Source organism: Balaenoptera acutorostrata, chromosome 15 (assembly GCF_949987535.1).
Source record: "Balaenoptera acutorostrata chromosome 15, mBalAcu1.1, whole genome shotgun sequence".
NCBI lineage: Eukaryota > Metazoa > Chordata > Mammalia > Artiodactyla > Balaenopteridae > Balaenoptera > Balaenoptera acutorostrata.
The window spans coordinates 53,434,091-53,458,541 of record NC_080078.1 but is presented as its reverse complement, the minus strand read 5'-3'; the positions used below and the strand labels follow the sequence as shown (position 1 = coordinate 53,458,541).

The 24,451-nt window shown below is 38.9% G+C and overlaps 1 protein-coding gene across 6 annotated transcripts in view; it reads left to right on the top strand.

Moving 5' to 3' along the window:
* Positions 1-24,451, top strand: part of PLCB1 (phospholipase C beta 1) — a 697,632-nt gene that overhangs the window by 595,470 nt on the left and 77,711 nt on the right. For all 6 annotated transcript variants that reach the window (XM_057529141.1, XM_057529138.1, XM_007165239.2 and 3 more), the window contains 2 exons: positions 2,359-2,578; positions 6,814-6,994. In XM_057529141.1, coding sequence (XP_057385124.1) covers positions 2,359-2,578; positions 6,814-6,994 — 401 coding nt within the window. The remainder of the gene's footprint in view (positions 1-2,358; positions 2,579-6,813; positions 6,995-24,451) is intronic.

Sequence of the window (24,451 nt, the reverse complement as noted above, 5' to 3'; positions counted from 1 at the left end):
GAGGGATGTGTATTTACGTTTTCACCAAAATAATACATAAAATATGCATCCAAAAATTACTTTAGGAATGTATGAAAAGAAAACATGTGTTTAAAGATTTAATTCCATGGGAAACAATACAATGTTCACACATAAAACAAGAGACAGAAGTGTAAATAAGAGCATGATTCCAATATTATTTAAAAATACACAAATGCGTAGATGAAAGGTGGGTGTCTATATCAATATATTAGCAGTGATTATCTCTGGGTGATTTATGAGTGGTATTTGTTTCCTTATATAAATGGACATTACCTTTATGCTTAAGGACATATTCAAACAATAGCCTTTCATCCACAGACTTTTTAAAAAAATAATACTTTTCGTAGAATTATTTTTAGTCATAGGTTGGAACATCTTGAACCCTGTTGCTAAACTTGCCACAGCGGATGTGCTGCACACCATTTTTAAAGAAGTGAGGTTGAATCTGTCACCAAAACTGCAGCAATTCCTTAGGATTATAAATTTTAATATAATCAGTCATTATGCAACCATAATGAGTCCATCTGGGCCTGAGGGAAACCATTAAATAAATGTACCTGATTCTCTCCCTGGCCTCTTTCTCAAAAGGAATCGAATGTCAGGAGAATAGATACATTATTAAAAAGGGAAACATATTTCAGTTGCTTAAAGACCTTATCATTTAAGAACATAAATTGTCATTCTGATTTCAATGTTTATCCACTAGATATATCATTTGCTGTTCAGGTCTGTTGTTATTCATGGCATATATTATTTCTGAATCTCTTGAGAGTTCTAAATATTTATCATAACTTATTTTTGTTCCCAGAAGCAGAAAGGTCACATCAAAGGATGAAAACATGTGAACTATGGCTTAATCTAGGTCTAAATAAATGATAATTCATTGAATTTAAGGCATCATCCTTTTTAAGGTACCCCACTACTCATGGATGGCCAAGAAAGAAAAGCACCAACAAATTGTGACACTCCATTGACTACACGATGCATCTTAGTTTTAGAAATGTTAACGTATTTTTTAAATGTATATTCTTACAATTGATTGAACAAGTCAGTAAAACACAGACTGTTTTAAAATCAAGCTCTGTCACATTAAATGTTTTCTTGGCATTAAATAAAACACTATGTAGTGATATAAACTACCACCAACCCTTATGGTACCTTTGGGCAAATCACAGCAAAGAAAGTCCTTCCCTCACCTTAATGATCTATACTGGAGCAATGGTGTGATAAATATACAAACCTACAATACCTATACTGTGAATAGTGCCCCTTAGAAATGGTGCTGTAGAACCTGTACAATCATTTGTTAAACCTCTAACAGGCACACTGCCAGAAACTATGTTAAAAACTTTGCATTAATTCTTTTATTTCATCATCACCATAACAACCCTAAAAAGTAGAAATTGTGTGATCTTTAAAGTGGATCCTGTTAGTGCCCACCAAAATCCCCTTTACCATCTGTGGCACCCAGCTCCCAGCTGTAGTAAACGTTGGCTCCTAACAGCTCATAGCTTCCTCTGCTTTTGAAAATTGCCCTCATGGAAGGCACACTGATCATGAAGAGGGATTTCTTATCTGATAAATATCTTGCTACTCTGTCGATCATGGAGCATATCTCATTATATCCATTTGAGCTCTTTATGACACAATGTCTCTGACAATGCCCTGATACATTTGATGCTCTAGGCATCCAAAATTTATATAAAAGCAGGTGCAGTGCCATTTGCAAACATATTAGCAAACCACAGGGATAGCTGAAGATTGTGTGGGAGATCTTTTATAAAAAAAAAAAAGAAAGAAAGAAAGAAAGAAAATTGCCCTCAGCCAAAAGGAAGCCCCCTCTCCAGGAGCTTATGCCTCCCTACAACTGACATTCCCAAATAGGCAAAAAGCTGGCTTTCTTGCCTCAAGGTGAGACAAACTCTGTAGTACAGTTCATGCTCCAGAGCTCCCCCTGGGATCAGGCAGAAGCTGGACTCCAGCCAAGGCCACATCCTTGTTTAGCTACTTCTTCTTCTGTATCTGCTGCCCTCACTCCCCTCCTACTGAGAGCCCCCCTTGGTAAATCATATGTACCTGAATCCCTCTCTTGGGCTCTGTTTCTAGGGATCCCAAACTTTTTTAAAAATTATGAGTAAAGAAATTGGGTCGTTGAGAAATTTGGTAACATAGTCACAAAGTTACCAAGCCATAAAGCCAGCCTGGAGCACACGTTTGACTTCCAAGCTCTGCTCTCAAGGTCCAGTGGGCTGGGGTCAGAAAAATACTGCTCAACAGCAACTGCTCTGTCCTCTCAGCCCTTCCAGGCCTCTCAGCTCTCATACCCATTTGTTGCAGAAGTAGAAGCGCAGACAATTGAAGAGCTAAAGCAACAGAAGTCGTTTGTGAAACTTCAAAAGAAGCACTACAAAGAAATGAAAGACCTGGTTAAGAGACACCACAAGAAAACCACTGACCTTATCAAAGAACACACTACAAAATATAATGAAATCCAGAATGACTACTTGCGAAGGAGGGCAGCTTTGGAAAAGACAGCCAAAAAGGATAGTAAGAAAAAGTAAGTTGAAGGGGTATTTTTTGTTTGTTTTATAGTATAAAGGAGGAGAGTCAGTTACATGGATTTTCAGTGTTTTTTTTTTTTTTTTTGAATGGACAAACTACAATTAATTTAAATGACTTTTTATTGATGAATGTAAGTGTTGTTTTTGATTATTTGTTATTATAAGAAATGTATTAATAAATATGTATGTATAAATCTTTTCATATATTCCTATTTTCTTAAAATTTTAGAAGTGGGATCCCTAGATCAATTTAAAGACTTTTCTGTTTCAGTTTGTAACTATCAGCAAGATATGAAAGTGCAAACTGATGGAGAAAAAAATGATGTCATTAGTATCTTAATTTGCATTTCCTTATTAAGTTGAATTTTTGGGCATATTTATTGTCAATTTATATTTATTCCTTTGCAAATTGTCATATCACAGTCTTTGCTTGATAGTTCTTTTTTTTTTTTAATTGAAGTTTAGTTGATGGATTTTCAGTGTTTTGCACCACGTTTTGGATCTACACCACTGTAAGAAGGAAAGCCACCCAACTCCCTCCACTCTCTACAGCTTTTGTGTCCTCTCAGCTCACTTTTGCTTGTAGACTGAATTTCTTTATTTGACCAAATTCTGAGACTAGATATGCGGGAAGTCCTACCCTTGAGTTCTAGCCTGTAGGCCCAAGACCGACTGGCTGACTTGCCATATTGCAGCTGCCAACCTGGGGGGTGTGGCATTTTGCTGTGGGCTAGAACCAAGCTGAAGAGGCAACTTGTCTTATTGAAAAGAGAACCTTTACTGCCCTTTGCTGCCCTATCTGAAACCCACAAAGCCCTGTACAGATAATCCTTGTTTGGGGCCTAAGGGTCCCCACAGCCCCATGTACTCAGACCGTGCTGGGGAGAAGCGTTTCTCACACATTCATTCAACCAATATTTACTGAGCGCTTTCTGTGTGCCCTGGGGACACAGCAGTGAACACGACCTACTCAGTTATCACCCCAAAGTGCCTAACGTGGTAATGTGGGGAAACTATGTGAGCACAGAAGCTAAGAGTCAGGCAGGCTGTACCACATCCTTCCATCCTTCCCTTCACTTCCTTATTCAATAATCCGATCTTGATGCCCGGTTAGAGAGAAAGGTAAGAGGCATTTTTCAGATGCATCTTGTGATGTATGGTTTAACATGTGCTTAACTTAAAAGCACAATTAAAACCCAGTACTTGGGTTTTTAAAAGCAGCAAAATCGTCATTTTTTAGACCTGGAGCAGCCTTAGAAGCCATCTAGGTGAACTGTTATCACTTCTTCAAGGAGGAATCTGAAAACGAAAGGCTTAACATTTACCCACGGTTACAAAATAGTTCAGGCAAAGCTTGGCCTAAAACTTCTAAATTTTGATCTTAGTGATATGTATGTAGTCATTTGTTTATTCCTGTATTCATTTATTTATGTCATATCCTGCAAACTTCCAGTAGAATATTAAAGTAACTTATCATAGACGACATGTATAAAAATCCTATAAAAACAGAAAAGAAAAAACGTACACACATACATATGCACACAGACTGTCTACCAGTTACCAGATCTGCTGTCCAATACATGAGTCACTAACCACAAACAGTGACTCATTGGAATTGAAATGTGCTTCAAGTATAAAATAACACACCAGAATTCAAAGTCTTCACTAAAAAAAAAAAAAAATTTCATATTTTTATATTGATGTATATTGATTTTAATTACATGTTGAAATGATAATATTTTTGATAATCAAGCTATGTAAAATATATTATTAAAATTAATTTCACTCATTTCTTTTTACTTTTTAAGATTGCTACTAAAAATTTCAAATCACATATGTGGACAAAAATCAAATATGTGACCCGTGTTGTATTTCGACTGGACAGAAGTAACCATTTAATGTAATTTCTGTCCTTGAACACTAAAGTTAGCTCTTAGCTTCTGAGAAAAGGAAATACGGGTTAGATAATTCTCCTTATCTGATTAAAGGAAACTTGCTTTTCCAAGAGGGACAAACATTTTCCTGGTATTAAATTACAAAAGAATTCATCTCTTGGATCATACGCAGGCAACATTAGGCAACAGCGGAAAATATCTTCAACCCTGTTTTTGGAGAAGATGCAGAAACATTCGTCCCTTGGTTATTTTTCTTTACTTTCCCTCAAAAAGCAAACAAACAAAAATCCCTAAGCATCTTGTATCAAAAAATACATCAGGAGAAACTTTTCTTCAAGAGGCAAAGACACTGAGGTCTGATTATGTCTGTCCATTTCCCATCCCCCCATGATACACATTAAAATCCTGAAAACTCCTCAGAGTAATAAATGGACATAATGTCCATTATATTCTTTTTTTTTTTTTTTGCCAGTGAGATTTTTTTAATCTCACTGATTTTCTTCTTGTTTTGAAAGTATAGTTATTTTTCACAAAATATTTTAGTATGTAATGGACTTATATTTTCTAATGAATTAATAAATAATTTTTAGATTTATTTTTTATTGAGGTAACATTGGTTTATAACATTATATAAGTTTCATATGTACAACGTTATATTAGATCAGTTTCTTATTCAAATATCCGTAGTCTCAACTGAGTTTTCACAAAATGTGAAGAGTAGATCATTCAAAGATGGTTTCTGTCACACACTGTGTTGTTCTCAGAGCACAGACTTTGCTGTTTTCTAGATGTTTGTCCTTGGGTAAGCTGCACTGCTGCTTCCCCATACTGTGTCCTTAGGAAAATTGTCTCACTGAAACTCAATTTCCTCAAATATAAACAGGAGATGGTCACACCTGCTAGCTGGGTTGTTGTGAAAGCCAGAAGTAAAGCAGAACGTCCCTGGCACCTGCTGAGTGGTCAAGAAATGTTGCCCTGTTGCCTCTGCTATGGTGGTCGTGGCTCACTGAAGCAACACTTTATGTTCTGGCTACACCAACTTCCTGCTGCAGCAGATTGTAAATGTATCTCATGTTCATGCCAAGACAGAGGTCACCCCTCCAATGCTCCTCTCCTCTGATGTTGATAAATAGACTTGTACTCATGCCGAGATGGAGGGCCACCTCAGTGCTGCCATGTGATTCTGATGTTTAGAAACCTTTGAGGAAATTCTGCATCCCTTATTTGACAAAATAGGATCCTAACACTAGCTTCTACCAACTGCCTCTCCATGTGGCACCATTGTGTTGGCCTCATTCAAAGAGAAAGTAAGAGGAATTAGCACCAGCTGATTCAAAAAACCTCTTCTACTCGTTCCACTTGGCCGCAAGTGAAAACATGGAGACCGAATCTGATGCGCTGGGTATCTTAGGTGGTTCTTTCTGCAGCGGTTTCCATATAAATGAAAAGAACAGACCTGCTCTTGGTACCCCGTTTCCAACACTGTCTCTCATTCTATTTGTCCTACAAGAAGTAAGAGCACAAAATTTGAAGGAATCACACCGTATGTTTTAACACAATAATGTTAGTGAGAATTGCTTTGTTTTGATTCAACATTAGTCCTAAACGTCAAAATATCTGTATAATTCTTTATGAATAACTCAAAGAAAGTCCCCCTGCACAGAGTGAGCACTCGATAAATATTTTAGAATGAACCCAATTCATCCTCCTTTCTCTTGGAACCAAAGTGCCATTTTGGGTGGAGATATCAATGAAGTTGGTTCAGCCCCCAAATAAACTTATTTTAATAACAAATCTTGCTATTAAAAGATGTCAAGAAACAGAACGTGTCAGCTGGGAGTGTTGCTGGCCCGTGACGTCCGCACATGCTCTCTGTTGTCAATCTACACCGCTCAGATGCAAAATTCATCACCTTTTCAACTCCCCCTACAGAATCATCAGTGCAGCAGAGTGTACAGGAGAAATGTAGCTGGAAATTACATTATACATGCCACGTTAAAAAATAAAAAATAAAAGCCTCAAAAAGTCCTTATTAGACATTGTTTTTCCCAAGGGGGGATTGACATTCTTTCCACCACCACTGCCAGGGCCCCCAGCCTCCTGGCTTTCCTTTTCTGCCACTACCTCTTTTTAGAGCAGCACAAATTTCATCTACTTTCTGTGTTTGGAGACCTTCTGCTGCTAAGCTTGTCCTTGGGGTATCAGCCTCTGTCTCAAGTGGTTTATCGAAATATTTATTTCCAAACAGAGTCTCTAAGAGGGACTCTGGTGTGCAGCCCTCCCTCCACCTTGCTCTGACCTACATATTTTGTGAGTCAAGCTCTGTGTCTCTGCAGATCAGAACCCAGCAGCCCTGACCATGGTTCATCAACAATTGAGCAAGACCTTGCTGCCCTGGATGCCGAAATGACCCAAAAGTCAACAGACTTGAAGGACAAACAACAGCAGCAGCTGCTTAATCTTCGACAAGAACAGTATTATAGCGAAAAATACCAGAAGCGAGAACACATTAAACTGGTAAGCCTGAAAAATGTGATTTCTGTTTCTATAGCTGGAGCCCTCTTTTCTATAGAAAATTTTTGATGCCCTTGGATAACATAACAGGAGACAGCAGCAAGTCTGGCTGGCGCTTTCATTTCACTTCCTGACTGAATAATCTTATTTTGATGCCAGGTTGTAGAGGGAGATAAGAGGTATTTCTCAGATCCATATTGTGACATGTGATTTAACATGTGCTTAACTTAAAAGCAGGATCAAACCCCAGTACTTTGGTTTTAAAAAGCAACAAAATCATCATTTCTTAGAAATGGAAATTGCATAGGCCAAATAGTATCCACCATACTGATATTTTACAAGCCCCACTATTCCAGTATCTTTACGAAGTTCCTCTCTGTTCTCCAATGAAGCTATGTTTTATTATTTTTATTTTCACTAACTCATGTTTGGGCTATAGTAGTTTTTTGGGATTTTTGAAATCATACAAGATAATTACACACTTATCTTTAAGAAAATTAAGAACATGCTGCAAATAAATGTTCACTTTTTATGTAGTAGTGTAGCTTTGCAGTGATACAAAGAGAACTGTACAGTCCACTCTCCTACGTTTAGAAAAGTCAGTATTTAAGTGGCCTGTATGGAATGTTGTCTACCCAATTCCTGAGGCTCCCTATGAAAGGAAATGCCATCATCTCCATGAATGATCAGTTTTGTCCTCCAAAATGTTTTCTCAGGAAATGTGACAATCCATTGTTTTTTTAATTGAAATATAGTTGATTTACAATGTTGTGTTAATTTCTGTTGTACAGAAAAGTGATTCAGTCATATATATATATATATATGCTTTTTAAAATTCTTTTCCATTACGGTTTATCACAGGATATTGAATATAGTTCCCTGTGCTATACAGTAGGGCCTCGTTGTTTAACCATTCTCTATATAATACTTTTCATCTGCTAATCCCAAACTCCCAATCCTCCCCTTCTCCAGCCCCCCTTGTCAACCACAAGTCTGTTCTCTATGTCTGTGAGTTGGTTTTTGTTTCATAGATATGTTCCTTTGTGTCGTATTTTATTTATTTATTTATATATTTATTTAATTTATTTATTTTTTAAAAATATTCTTATTTATGTATTTACTTGGCTGTGCCGGGTCCTAGTTGTGGCATGCGAACTCTTAGTTGCAGCATGTGGGATCTAGTTCCCTGACCAGAGATTGAACCCAGGCTCCCTGCATTGGGAGCATGAAGTCTTAGCCACTGGACCACCAGGGAAGTCCCTGTGTCATATTTTAGATTCCACATATAAGTGATATCATATGGTATTTGTCTTTCTCTTTCTGACTTACTTGACTTGGTATGATAATCTCTAGGTCCATGCATTTTTCTGTAAATAGTGTGATTGCATTCTTTTTATGGCTGAGTAATATTCCATTGTATATATGTGCCACATCTTCTTTATACATTCATCTGTCAGTGGACATTTAGGTTGCTTCCATGTCTTGGGTGAATAGCCAATAGCCATCGGCTGTGAGCATAGGGGTGCCTGTATTTTTTTGAATTATAGTTTTGTCCAGATATATGCCCAGGAATGGGATTGCTGGATCATATGGCAAGTCTACCTTTACTTTTTTGAGGAACCTCCATACTGTTTCCCATAGTGGCTGCACCAACATACGTTGTATTGGTGTTGATGGCTTGACACAGAGTAGGGACATGAAAAATGTTTGGTGACAGATAAATTAAATGAATCAAGCGATAAAGTAGCCTTGAAAACAAGCTTGTGCCAAAAACAAGTGAGTAAGCTTAACAGAAATTAAAGTAGTGTACCCAGGGGAAATGGGTTCTCAAAGGTGTTTACATGACCTGTTCATTTCATTGCTGAAGTCCTGTCCATGTAAGAGAATTCTGAGGCTGTTTCTGCTTATAGGTTGCAAACAGTGGATGGCTTAGTCATGACTATGTAATAGATGGATCATGGTATTGCTGTCATTGTAGTACTTGTTCCCAATGACAGTATGCAAATGAGCAGGTCAAAATCACAAGAGGAGCTTATCAAAAATCAGATTCCACTTGGTCAGGTAGTGTCGACTTGAGCATGCATCAGAATCACCTGGAGGGCTGTTAAAACAGATTGTTGGGCCCTACACTGAATTTCCAATTCAGCAGGCCTTGTGTAGGGCTGGCGATGCTGATGCTTCTGGTCCCAGGCCCACACTTTGAGACCCACTGCTCTATACCTAAATGTGAGGCTCAAGGACTTATTTTTAAAAGCTCTATATGCTTTTGATGGGCTGCCTTGTTTGTGAACTACTGAAGTAAGATCAAGCAGTGAAAGAATATGTGGGCAGAGGTCAGGTTTAGTATAAACTGGGGATTGCCTTGACAGACCTGAGAAAATCCAAGTGAATTTTAATGGGAGATAATAGCTTTGGGAGCTACAACCACTGCCATCTTCTTTTCTCAGTACCCCATCCCTAGGACTCCAGAAAATAATAACAATAATAAAAATTAAAGTAGCAACTGTGTATTGAACACACCCCATGGGGCCATATGCTGTGCTAAACCATTTGCAGAAATTGTCTGACTTAATCCTCACAACACTGACATTTGGTACTCTTTTCAGCCCATTTTGCAGATTAAAAACTTACAGAGAAATGTAGTGACTTTCCAAAGTTTCCACAACCAGAAAATGGAGTAGTTGGGATTGAACTTGGTCCTCAGACTCTAGAGCCCCTACTTTATAACCATTGTTCAGATGCCTCCTAATTCAGATCTCACGCCAATGTTCTCAGACGACCTCACATCTACTCACACAGAGCACAGAACACACACAAGCCAACTCCTGCATTAGGATGGCTGAGATACCATGCCTCTCTCTTTTTAAACAGCTTTATTTCACATTCCTTGCAATTCATGTATTTAAAGTGTACAGTTCAATGGTTTTTAGTTTATGTATATTCATAAATATGTACAGCCATCACCAATTTTAGAACATTTTCGTCACCTCAGAAAGAAACCCTGATTCATTCATCTAGTCAACAACTACTTAATAGACAGCCACTCAGCAAATACTTTTAAATAGTAGAGGATAAAAATTACAATCCTAGCCTTTATGGAGCTTACATTCTAGATGTAGGGGTGAGACCGTAAACGCAATAAGTTGGTAAAATATGTCAGTTGGTAATAAGGGCTTAGGAAAAATAAATCAATCCCAAGTGGAAAACTAGGGAGTGGGTGTGGGGGAAGGATGAGGAGCGTGGTTTGAAATTTTACATAGAGTAACCAGAGGGGTACTCACTGAGAAGGAAGCATTTGAGTGAGGAGGAGAAGGATGGGCCCATGCCAACATGTGGGGCAAGATTTTCCCAGGGAGAAGGATTAGCAAATGCAAAGACTCTGGGTTGGGAATGAGCCTGTGTGTTGGAAGAACAGTAGGGTGGCCGTGTTTGAGGAGGACTGTAGGGTCTTAGGTCAGAGATATGGGACTTCTGGGGCTGGAGACAGATCTCTCAGGTCTTATAGGTCCCTTGTGGCCTCTGTGTTCCACTCAGAGCGCAATGGGAGCCAGTGGAGGGTTCTGAGCGGAGGAGTGATGTGATCTGAGGTACTTTCACAAGGACGGCTCTGGGGCTGAGCTGGGAGTACATGGTGAGGAATGGGGCTCCAGGAAAGTGCCATCCAGAAGCACAGTTCAGAGGAATAACAGCCTGAGGGTTAGAAGTCCTGGAGTTCTCCCACAGATAACTGAAGTTGACTAACAGGGTCAATGTTACTTCAAAGACGAGGCAATCCAGCCATAATCATCTGAAGTTTCCTCAGAGTGCCAATCTCTGGCAAGATCCATTCCCCAAGGAAAGAAACATGGCAATTCATAAGAGACATGGTAGAATAAGAGGGAAGCCCAGTACTCACAGAACATTCCTGAAACAAGAATTAAGAGTGTGAATTAACACAGAAGCCCAGACATCCCGGAAAGGCCTTCTGGGAAGAAGGAGACTTGAGCTTCAGAAATTAGATGCAGAAATCACAGGCAACAGCTACACAATCTCAAAGTTCTGGGAGGCATACGTGAGGGTGAACACCACATCAAACCCCACCAGATGGGGGCATGGAAAGCTGCGCAACAGATTTTCCCCTGAAGGAGGAAGTTGGCGGGGAACTAGGGAAGACCAAGCTGAACTTATAGGTTGGAAAATCCCACCCGAAGGGCCAGTGGAGCAGGAGAGCTGGCGGAACTGCCACTCGAGGTGACAATCTCAGAACATGTGTCTCTGCCTCCTTTTCCCCAAGAAGGAATGAGTGTGTCCACAATGAAAGCTTGAAAGCGTTTTCAGAAAAAACATACATATACATCCAAGCCAGCCTGGCCCTTTCAGGCCAAATATAAGCAACCTACTCAAAATGCTCCATCCTTCGCCACTGTGATTGTGGACATGGGTTTAGATAAAGTTCCAGTGCCCTTGAACATACCTGTATGGGCCTTTGTTAAGAAGGCTAAGGCCCAAACACCTGGGATTTAGAACCACACAGAGTTTATTTTATGGCCATTTCAGGGCATCCACAACTTACACTACATGCCTTTAGCTAACATGTGGCAGAACTTTCTATCAACCCCATTTGTAATAACTACAAATTGTTCTGCCAGGAAGTCTTTTGACTGAAAGGCACCTAGAAGTGTCAGTTCTATCTTTGGTTGTGGTTCTGAATTACAAACAGGCCTCTTAGGCTAAATTAGACAAGTGGAAGTGTAATTAAAAAGCATGTAGGCCCCAGGTAAAAAGGAGTATTTGGGTGATGCGGAAAATTAGGCAGAAGATATTTTATCTCCCAAAATTGCTTTGGGAATTAAATGCAAATGTGAACCCACAGTTCAAGAATTGAGAAAGAAAACATGGCATCAATAAACTCCCTGCCAAACGTGCATTACAACTTAATATCTGCCAAACCCTGTGATAGACACTGGAGGTAAAGATGAGGAAGGCGTGGTCAGCACATGCACAGGGAGCATGTACTACAGTCATTAATACCATGTGATAAATGAAACCATAGACAGCTATCAGCAAACTGCTATGGAGACACAGATGTGGGAACAATTTGCCTAACCATAGAAATTAATAAACACCAAGAGAATATTTTTGAGATAACTTTTCATGTTATCATGGGAGGTGTCAAATGCACACCAAGCTTCATAGACTCTATAGCTGAAAGGACTCAAAGGACTTGTTCTACCTGTCTAAATAAGAATCATCATCTTTAAAACTCTACATCCAAGCAGCTCTGCAGCCTAGTTACTCAAAGTGTGGTCCCCAAATCACCTGAGAGCCAGCCTGTTAGACATGCAGAGTCTCAGGTCCCACCCCAGACCTGCTAAATCACAATTCGCATTTTGATAGGAGTCACAGGTCACGTGTTACACATTCACATTGAAGAATCAGGTTTTAGAGCCATTGATTCTTATCTCTGTTCAAAATGCATTGTAAAATAAGTGTAAATTTCCCCTTGGTTGAAATAGGAAATACATCGTACTCTCCACTCTTCATAGCTTGACCGTCAAGCTGGATGGTTATCTCTTGGTGACAAAGGCAGAGGTCCTATGGAAATCACTCCTGTGATTTCCTGCCTGTGTTCATTATAGAAGGAAACCGTTACTTTTAGTTAAGTGTGAGTGAAAATAAAGATGAAGTTTCCCCAACCCCACTGAAGTTCTTGAACCCCCTGAAATCTCTTCATAGATATCTTGGGGGTCTGTGGAGCCCAGTGAAGGATCTCTGTTCCAGGAAAGAGCTCTGTGGTTGGGGAATCTGCTCTAACTTACCTGTTTTTCATCAACTGCCATAGGTTGACCCTGGGTTTTGTCATACCATTAGGGTAAGGTCTTAATTTTAAACGTGAGTTTGGTAAGTGATCGAAATTCTTAGGGGGTCCCTCTGAGGGTTCTCGATCACTCTCAGAATCAGCCCCAACATCACGTTCAAGGCTCAACATCCACTGCCTAGGGAGAGGAGGTTTTGTGATGACATCCATGGGGTTGCTTCTCAGTTGCCACAGGGTTTGACCTGCCATTTTGTCTTCTCTCTTCTTTCTCCTTTTCAGTGGCGTCAAGAAAAGATTTCCTCATTCTCTCGCACAGCACCATACTCTTTATCCTCTGCAGAGGCTTGTTTTGTTTTGCTTTACTTCCTACCTTTTCTCCTCTTTCTCGTATTTTGTCTCCCACGTGTTCCAAGCCCATTCATTTCTCATTTCCTTCACATAGACCTTAATGGTTGGGATTCTTCTTATACATCCTTCTGCCTGTCCCACCAGCAATCATTCCTGGGCCTCAAACCAACACTAGTACCTGTTGAGCTGAGTGCCCCCAATTCCCTGCCAATCCTGGGGAATGAAAGTTGTGTTTCACAGTGAAAGCTCTGGGTGGATACTGACCAGCTACTAATGGAATGGCCCATCAGATGTGAGTGGTGATGAGTGAGGGTCTGGAGTCAAATGTCCTCATTTCTGGCCACTGCTCTCCCAGAGTAGCTGTGTGACCACTCACAATTTCTGTTTTCTCATCTTTGCAATGAAGATAAGAATAATCCTCACTTTATTGAACTGTAAGGAGGAATAATGAGATAATGTGCACAAATCATTGTTTTTAATGAAAGCCGCCCCCCCCTCCACTTTTTTTCTTACAATACATGAATTGGCTAGGAAGTCTTGAGTTCGAATATAAATGTGTATTTGCAGTTTTTGACGTCCTGCTACAGCCTGAGGGTGCTCACCATCTTCCTTTTTGATGATTTCTATTAGCACCATTTGCTGCTGCAGCCTGTCTGAGAGCCAGCCTTGAATTTTCTCACTTCTATGGTCGCTCAGCTGAAGTATATGTGCCAGGAGTAATTGCAGTGTCAGGAAGTAACTAACTCTACAGTAGTGTGATCTGTCTTCCTCCAATATTCTGACTTTAATGCAGGATCATCTTTCTTGAGAAATAAATGATTTAGCTTTTCTGAAAACTTTACATTCTCTACCAAACAAGAAATGACAAATAAATACAAGACTTTAGTAATGAAATAAAGAATGAAACAATTTGTCAAAATGTGTTCTTATTTGTTAATTTTCCTAATCATCATTGGGTAACCCTAATAGAATTGATTTGTTCTAGAGATAGATGGATAGATATGGATATGTAGATAGGAATGATATTTATCTTCATTTCTATTGATTTAATCATGATCAAAAATGAGCATATGTGGGCAGAAGACCTAAATAGACATTTCTCCAAAGAAGATATACAGATTGCCAACAAACACATGAAAGAATGCTCAACATCATTAATCATTAGAGAAATGCAAATCAAAACTACAATATGATATCATCTCACACCGGTCAGAATGGTCATCATCAAAAAATCTACAAACAATAAATGCTGAAGAGGGTGTGGAGAAAAGGGAACCCTCTTGCACTGTTGGTGGGAATGTAAATTGATACAGCCACTATGCAGAACAGTATGGAGATTCCTTAAAAAACTAAAAATAGAACTACCATATGACCCAGCAATCCCACTACTGGGCATATACCCTGAAAACCATAATTCAAAAAGAGTCGTGTACCACAATGCTCATTGCAGCTCTATTTACAATAGCCAGGACATGGAAGCAACCTAAGTGTCCATCGACAGATGAATGGATAAAGAAGATGTGGCACATATATACAATGGAATCTTACTCAGCCATAAAAAGAAACGAAATTGAGTTATTTGTATTGAGGTGGATGGACCTAGAGTCTGTCATACAGAGTGAAGTAAGTCAGAAAGAGAAAAACAAATACCGTATGCTAACACATATATATGGAATCTAAAAAAAAAAAAAAAAAAAAAAAGGTGGTGAAGAACCTAAGGGCAAGACGGGAATAAAGACACAGACCTACTAGAGAATGGACTTGAGAACACGGGGAGGGGAAGGGTAAGCTGGGACAAAGTGAGAGAGTGGTAGTGTATGTATGGACATATATACACTACCAAATGTAAAATAGATAGCTAGTGGGAAGCAGTCACATAGCACAGGGAGATCAGCTCGGTGCTTTGTGACCATCTAGAAGGGTGGGATAGGGAGGGTGGGAGGGAGGGAGATACAAGAGGGAAGAGATATGGGGATATATGTATATGTATAACTGATTCACTTTGTTGTAAAGCAGAAACTAACACACCATTGTAAAACAATTATACTCCAATAAAAATGTTTTTTAAAAAAAATGAGCATATGTTCATGTGTGTATTGCCCATTTGTATTCCTTTTTTCTACAAACTGTTTATATCCATTGCCTACTTTTCTGTTGGATTGTCTTGTTCTTTTGACCCACAGAGTTTATGCTATCTTTTAGTTTATTATTTTTGGAAGGTTGGGCAATTTAGAGAGCATAAAATATGCTTATATAATTGTTTAAGTCAAAGTTATTGAAGGCCTACTGTGGTCCTCATACTGGTGGGGGGATTCCTGTGGACCAAGCCAAATGTTGTCTCTGCCCTCAAGGGCTTACTGTGGTTAAGAACACAGGTTGTGAAGTCAGATGGACCTAGTAATAGTATACCCATCTTTATCCATTAGCTTTGTTACATAACAAACGCCTCAAAACTTATTGCCTTAAAACAACAACTATTTACTTAGCTCATGTTTCTATGTGTAGCAATATGAGCTTGACTCAACTGGATGGATCTTCTAGTCCTGGCTGGGCTTATTCATGTGTCTGTGGTTCAGTTGCCAGTTACTTAGAGGCTCTGCTCCTGAAGGTTGGCTGACTGTCAACTGGTCAAGGCAGATAACTGATACACATCTCTCGTCATCCAGCAAGGCTAACCTGGGTTTATCCATGTGGAAGTTGGAAAGGATTCCAAATGAGAGCAAACAGAAGTAGGTAAAGTCTCGACAGATCTTACAATTTCTTCCTCCAAGCAAGTCGTAAGACTTGCCTGGATACAAGTAATAGGGAAATAGACTCTATCTCTTGTTTAGAGGAACCACAAGTCACATTGCAAAGAGTGTGAATGCAGGGAATGGTGGAGAATTAGGCCTTTTTTTTTTTTTTTTGCAAAAATCAACACATAGCCCTCACAGTTTGGATGTGAGATTCAATAAAATAATCCATGGAAACTTAACACAGTGCCTAGAACATAGTCATCATTCTTTACCAAAGGACAATTTGTACAGGATTTAAAGTGAGGAGACATGACTTTCACTTTTAGTTACGTAACTTTAGTTAAATCATTTCACCTCTTTGAGTGTTTGTATCCTTGTTTCTAAATAAAAATTTGTACAAGAGTGCTTGTAAAGTTTCCCTCTAACTATAATGCTAGTTTCACTTAGTTTATAGAATGCAGAGATGATTCAACTCTCAGATCTATTAAAATAGTAATTAAGGATTTCAGTTTAAAGGAATAAAAAAATCTTGTTTTTATTTTGTGTGCACATAGTATGTCTTAGTATATTTTTGTGTTAATTGATAACTGTTTAGGTAAGATTGAGGGAAAAGAGTCAATAAACAGAACCCATCCCCAAAGGCAAAGAAAGTAATAGTTTTGACTTGCATCAACTTAAAGAAGCTTAAAGAACAGAAGAAATTCTGCTGAAGGGAAAATTCCAAAATAGAATTCACAAGTCTGACAATTTAGTTTGGGCCCTCTGGAATTACAAGACTCATTGCACTCCATCTGGTAAGTGAGAGATGCTTGAAACGATACGTTTTGCATTAAGGAAAAAAGAAGCTGACACGCTGTGCTACTTATCTTCATGGGCAGCTCTTCTGGTTCTAGCTTTCAAACAGACTATTGAAATATTAATCCCTTGATGTATTGCACTATTTCAGTTACAAACCACAGGACAAATCATGTCTCTTTTAGTCAGGTCTCCTTTCTTAATTATTTGAAAACCTCCAGTTTGAACAGTATAGTTATTTTCCCACATCTGAGTGATAAGCAATATTTATTTCATCTATTCTAAATTAAATGGTCTTGATATCTGTCAGAATTATGAAGCCTGATCCTAAAATTTTGGTGGTTTGGATTTTTGTTTCCAATTGGTTTAATCAGATATAATGATCTCAACTAATTTGATCCTATACAACCATTTTCTCATTTTCTTTTAATTTAATCAAAAATCCATAATTGTGTCATATGTGATACTACACCAACTTTTCAAAAACTCTTACGAGTAACTTCATTAACCTTTTATAATTACAAAGGGGTAATTCTTTGCCTGTTATAAATTTGTACTTAAAGCTATATATGAATCATTTTAAGTGAAACTTCTTTTATCATAAAAATGAATTCCACTTATCATTAAAATAAATATTTCATGGCCATAAATATCTACTTTTTATGATTATCAGGACATTTTAAAATCATCATTGAATTTTTTTAAAAATTAAAAAATTTTAAAAACACACATAATATAATTTTACAATTTTGCTATATTTTACTAATCAGGAAACAAGGCCCAAGAATTAAGATGTCAAAACCCAGGCATCATCTAAGATGATAAAACACCTTTACTAGAGCTTCCGTTATCAAATTTCTTGATTTTTTTTTAAAGTTTGAAGATATTTCCAGTTGATAGCCTTATAAAAGGATACCAGAAATATCATTCAAGGGAGTATGCTACATTGACCCATTTATATTTCCCAGAAAGCTAAGAAGCTGACATTTACTTTGGCATATTTTAAAAGTGAAAAACAATTTTAAATGCTGTAGATTCATTGGGCCAACTTATTGACATTGACTAGGAGTCATGCTCAGATTTTCACTTTCATTTATTGCTTTGCCCAGCAAGTAAAAAGAAAATTTCAAGGATTCTTTGAACCTTTAGATTCAAATAAGCAGCTATAAATTCTGTTTAGATATGGAAATTTAAAAAGAAATTAATTTCATAGGTATGAAAGACTATCTCAGAAAAGAATCAAGGTGGTTGGTCTTTTAGTCCAAGACTTTCTGCTGCTTCTGAGAAAGAAGTGAGCTGGTGGGGAACATGAGCTCCACCTGGACAGGACTTGTCTGCCGACTCCCAATTGGACCATCAATACACAGTATCCAGCACATGATAGGTGCTCAGTAAATATTGGTGAAATGAATGAATGAATATTTTTCAATTTGAATGGACAGGAAACATGCCAGTATAAAAATCCACCTAGTTTTTAAATTATCAGTAATGCGTTTAATCAGTAGATCATTTCTTAATTTAGAAGCATCATAAATTAATTCTTTGTAGAAGAAAAACAAGCAATTTATGGTGAAAACTCAGAGTGGATGCTTTGACTAGCAGAAAAGAAGGTGATATCTTCTCCACTTATGAGTGAAGGGAGAAGGAAGATGAGCCTGCCTGAAGTATGTACACTCTACACTTGGCTCTTTGCACATTTTCCCAAATTGTCCTTCTTAGAAGAGGCTCTAAACATGACAATTTCTGTCCACATATTTTTTTATCCCTTTTAAGTTAGAGTCAAGGAATTAGTCTCTTCCTTGGAAACCACTCCCTCACCCTCAAATGACTAAACCAAGTGAAATTCAGCATGGAGCTGAGAACAAGCATGAAGTTATATTCCCCAGAGCTTTTCTTTTTCATTCCATAAAAGGTTTGGAACATTTAACTAGGAGAGTTGTCATGAGTGGTAAACAAACAAGCAAAATAATTGAAATGTCTATTCCTTTGGGCCAGAAAAAGAAGTCATATTAAAAGTTAAAATTAAATGTTGTTTACTGCATTTCAGTTTACCATGTACTCTCGACTTTTTTCCCCCTAGGAATTCTAAACTAATTTTTTGTTCTTTTCTATCTTCAGTGAGTCTTGCGGCTAATATATGATTGAACGGTTCTTTGAGTAGAGCCTGTCTGCTAATAAATACACCAAAGTGAGAGTACCCTTAGGTCAGTTAAAAGGCACTTCAGTTATTGTGTGAAAAATCCCTCTTCTGGGTCCGATTTTCACACCTCATGAAATAGAAACCCTGGACCCAATGCTCACAGGTTCTTTCATCTTATTTGGGGATTAAGGAGTACAATTTTTTATTTTTGTTTTTTTATTTTTATTTTTGTCGGGATTCCCTTGGTTACAAGTGACAGAAACCTACATTGGACTAACTTAGACAAGAATAGTATATACTAGAAAAGTACATAGGGGAAGGTCATGTAAGGAAGGGTTGACCATCCACACAGGAGAAGGGAAGGGATAAAGAGACGCCTACCAGAAACCACTCACAGCACTTCCTATGTTTGTCTGTCTCTGCCTCTCTCCCTTTCTCTCCTGATTTTCTCTGCATGTCAGTATTATTTTTGTCCAAAGCAGCACACAGGCTTCCCCTTGTCAGAAAATATAGGCATCAACCCCTTCCAAGTTATATTTCTTTCGCTAATGACAGGTTGGAAAAATCTTGGGGCAAGCTTTGTTAGTGTGATATGATTGGCCAAGCTTGCAAACTTAGACCAATCACCTGTGGCTAGAGATGGGGTATGACTGGTCCTACTTGGATCTATGCCTCCCCAGACCAGTTACCTTGGCCCAGGGATGGGCATAAAGAACACAGCAGCTCCATGGAAACCACATTAGGCACAGAGCCAGTTCTCAGAAAGCAGAGGAAGGTCTTTCTGAAGTAGTGTTGGGTAGAGAAAACTATAGTTGAGGCCCACACTCTCTCTTTCTAGGGTAAGAAAGAGATAAATTATTAATGCCTATACGTAATCTCATTGCCAGTTTAATGTGAGTCTGACAATAGTGGCATATTATTAACAAAGTCATAATATTAATCACTCTGTCTCCTGGACTTTAAGTAGAGGAAGTTTAAATGAAAACAGTAAATGCTGTAAGGGCAGAATTATAGTAAGAGTGATCTTTTGAAAATAGCTGAAAAGGGCAGAATGTTACAAGGAAGGGTCTGTTGTATGCGAGAGTTGGGGAGATCAAGGGGAGCTGAGCAGAGTGGAAGAACATTTGTCATATTAAACACAGGGATATTGTCCTTTTTTAAACACATTCTTTGGGATTCTATGGAGACACTATTTTCATTAGTTTCATGCAAAAGCCACATTAAAAAAAAAAACACATACCTGGATTTCACAATAAGGCATTTGTTCTTAAAGGAACAAAACTTAGCTTGTTAAATATCAAAATTATGTAGTTTAAGAAGTATTTTCAATAAGACAGCCCATGGCTTGGACATGATACACCATAGCCAACACCAAGGTCCAGGTCAATGTGGTTCTTAAACTTAACAGATTTGATTCACAATAATTTTTGAGTGCCTATTTTATGTAGAGCCTGGTGTCCAAAAAACCATATTAAGAAAGGATGCATTAGTGGCATCCTTTTTGAGAGCAATAATAATGTACATACACACAAAGACAAATATGTATAAGTGATATAGAAAAAGCCAGTGAAGGACTAAGGACTAGAGTTATCTGGGCAATCAAAGGGCAATCACCAGTGGCTGGTTTAAAAAGGAAAGTGGCATAGACAAGGGGAGACACTGGCTGGTGCCTACTCCCTTATCAGGAGTTGAGCAGCACAGTCCAATGGAATTTCTGCAACCATGGGAATGCCCTACATCTGTGCTGTCTCTCATTCAAATGGGAATATCATCCAGGTGGAAAAATAACATGAGAAAAAGTATAGAAGCAGGTATGTGCCCAGACAGTCTTAGAGTAAAATACTGCCTAGTTTATTGAGTATGCTGAATGCTAATCAGGAAAGGAAATTTAGAGCTGGAGTGTAATGTATTTGAAGATAGAGAGCCAGTTAATGCTCGGGAGATACAAAAAATACTATTTGAGATGGAGCAGAAGGACTAAGGAGAGACTGAGGGCAGGGAGAGAATACTTGCCAAGTCCAGACAGGAGTTAATGAGGTTCTACACCAGAACGCTGTTAACACAAAGCCAAGAGATAACATGGTGACAAGAGAAATGAACAATTCTCCAGGACTCAACAGATGGGGAAAGCACCCAAGAGGGCAGTCAAATGTAATGCACACTTTTAACCTGAGTGATGATACTTAATGGGAAAATACGATGACTTGCCTTCTGTGAAAGATGTTGAGATGCTGGTGAGCCATCCTCAGCTAGAGATGGTCAAAGGCAGTTGATGCAGAAATGAACTGAAGCACTTAAAAGAATCAGAGAAGAGTGACTGTGGGAATTGCTGGAGATACTGTAAATGAAGGAAAGAGAGCTTCTTATGAGAGTGGTTGGCAGCTGGCATCCTATCAAAAGGATAAAGTCACGATTCCCCAACCATGTGCCACGTCACTCTTAGGCACCACACTGAACTCACAGGGGCATTGTGGGATATTTTATGTTTTTGAAGGAAACAGAGCAACATCTGTTGGATTCTGTGCAAAGTACTACTATTAAGTTATTTGGACCTAACCATTTAATAAATAAATGGAACTGTTCCTTTATTTCTTTTGGCCTAGGGGGTGCCTTGAAAAAATTACTGAGATCTTAAGGATACAATGAGCTAAGAAAACTTATGAATCTCTAGAATAATAAAAGTTCAGTCCTGAGACATGGCCAGTGAGTTTAGTAACAAAAAAGTTTTTGTAATCTTAAAGCAAAATCAGGTAAATGCTGGTAGTTGGAATGGAAAAGATGGTGGGGTTGAAGACTGTGGCAGTGGGGCATTGCAGCTGTGGAAGCAGCCGTTGGTCTTCCATTTTAGGGATGGAAAGGAAAGGAAGGTCAAAGGTGGAACAAAAGTTCAGGGTTCTGGGAGGATAAGAAAATAGAGATGTGTTTTTAGGCAAAGGGAATGAATGTATCCAGTGCAGAAGAAAGTTTGAGACAAGAAAGTGAAATGGTGATCCTCCCACAGGAAGAAGAAGATGGGACAAAAAGCAAAGGAAAACCTTCCTCTGGGAAGGAAGGGTAAGGAAACCAAGCTAAGAACCTATGACCTGGTTTATTAGGAATCCCACACGTGTCTTCTCTTCCAGCTTTCAAAACCACCCCAGGAAGGAAACATTATCCCTGTCTCAGAGGTGAGGAAGCTGAGTCTGGGGTAATGAAGACAATGCAGATAAAGTTCTGCAGCTCTTTTGAGACAGAAAAGAGGGAATTTGAGAGGGTGCCTTAGAGACTGGGTGGCTTAAACAACGAATATTTATTTCTGACAGTTCTGAAGGCTGAGAAGTCCAAAATTAAGGCACCAGTAGATTTGGCGTCTGGTGAGAGCCCACTTCCCAGTTTATAGAGAGCTTTCTTCTAACTGTGTCCTCACATGGTGGAAGGGGTGAGAAAGCTCTTGTGGTTTCTTTTACAATTATGGGCACTAATCCCATTCATGAGGGCTCCACCCTCATGACCTAATCACCCAAAGGTCCCACCTCCTAATACCATTACACTGGGGTTCAGGATTTCAATATATTTATTTCAGGGGAACACAAACATTCAGTGCATAACAGAGGGCTTCTTCTAAACTGTCTCCATCTTCCCCAATAACATGCACATGAATTTCTTAGGAATCTTGTTAAAACGCAGATTTTTGTTTAGTCCATTGGGTCAGGCCCTGAGAATTTGCATTTCTGCTGTGTTCCCTGGTAATGCCAATGCTGCTGGTTCCTGGACCATATTTTGAGTAGCAAGATCTAGAAAGCCAACTCATCAGCTCAGTGTTTCTAGAATGATGCCAGGTCTTTAGTAGGCATTTGATAAATATTTGTTGAATTGTGGCTAACTTGAATAGTTTAGATAAAGGTGTGTGTTCTGGGAGCAAAGGAGGTGGTAATTAGTTCTGAGAAGAATAAAAAACAAGTGAAGATGGTGTAAGGGAGGGGCAAAAAGGAAGGCCAGGGGATGCAGCAGACAGGAAACTTTTGCAGAACCTTGAGGGAAGTTGGTGCTGGCAGTTGTGTGGGGGCTGAAAACAAATGGAAATAAAACTCAGAACCAAGTGGGTAGAAGGGCTGGGAGATCTCAAGCTCAGTGGCTTCATTGCCTGGATGTTGATGTTGCTGAGGAAGAGGGCAGGAGTGGGGAGGAAAGCTGTAAATGTGAACAGATGCTGCCATAATCAAGAAACGATTCTGGACTAGGGTGAATGATGGAGATGAGAACACGGAAACAGAAGCATGAATGTCACTGAATTCAGAAGTGTTGCTGGGAGACTTAGCAGTGGCTATAGAAGGAGGGCGAGCTCACTGAGACTCCCTAAATCTGGCAAAGAATCCACATCATCTGAGGAGATTTTGAAAACACTGATTCCCAGGCCCTACCCCTAGACATGTGGAGTCCATAGGCCTAGGAACAGGTCCTGGAATGTGTATTTTTAAGAAGTTGCTCACAAGGGATTCTGATGTTGCCGCCAAGATTGGGGCTCCCCTGATAACCCTCTGTAACTCCTTAGGCTGAACGGGGGAGGAGAAAGGTCTTCTGGGGAGGTGAAGGCCCTGTGTGTAACCCTCAGCTAGAATAGAGGCGCTGCGGGAATCCTCAAGGAAATGGCCAGAGTCTTTGCACAGCGGGATTTAAAAATCTAGACGGTTTGATAAATGGCATTACTAAACTGCAGTATTTCATGATTTCTTTAATTGTGACAGTCATGGTCAGGCAACCTCTTTTGAATGATTTTCAGTGATTTCAAATAGGCTTTCTGCTGGCCCAAGCTCCAGTTATATTTGTTCAGATTTAATCCACTTCACAGATGAGTGCATCAAATTTCATGTTAATGTCAAGTTAATGTGGATTCTTTATGGTAATTCTGTGAGAGAATTTCTCCCTCGATTTCTTTTATTCTCTTAGATAAGAAGAGGTTTTTAAAACAATTTCTAAAATCACAACAAAAGGCAGCTTGGGAGAGTGGTGAAGGCCACAAGCTGCGGAGGCTGATTTATCTGGGTTTGTACCCAGCTCTGCCAAGTACCACCAAGTACGCGAGCCCAGAACTTGAGTCCCGTGCGTCAGTATCTTCATATGTAAAATGAGGACAATAGCTCTTACCTCACAGGACAATTCTTAGGATTGAATAAGTTAATACATTTAAAACTCTTCAAACTATGCCTGGCATGTGTAAATTACCAATGAAAGTTTGCTAGTGTTATGATTATATTGCCTTGGTACTGTCATAGCTACTATATATATATCTATATATATATATATATCTATATATCTATATCTATCTATATATCTATCTATATATAGATAGATATATATATATAACTGGTTAACTCAGTCTGCTGTATCTGAGAATCTCCATCTCTGGGGAACAGAATGGACCTTTCATAGGAAGCCCACACCATCTATTTGATGCTCCAGTAGGAAGGGTTGAGTCCAGTTGCTATTGCTGCCTGAGCAATGGCAGAAGGTTCCGTAAGTTCTTCATGTAGAATAAAGAAAGAGAAGTGACTGGAGGGCACAATTACCCTCACATAATTGACAAGCATTTATTGAACACCTACTGAAGGCTAGAAATTGTGTGGAGGGTTGAGGATATGAAAACACAGTCACTGCCCTCTTGAAGC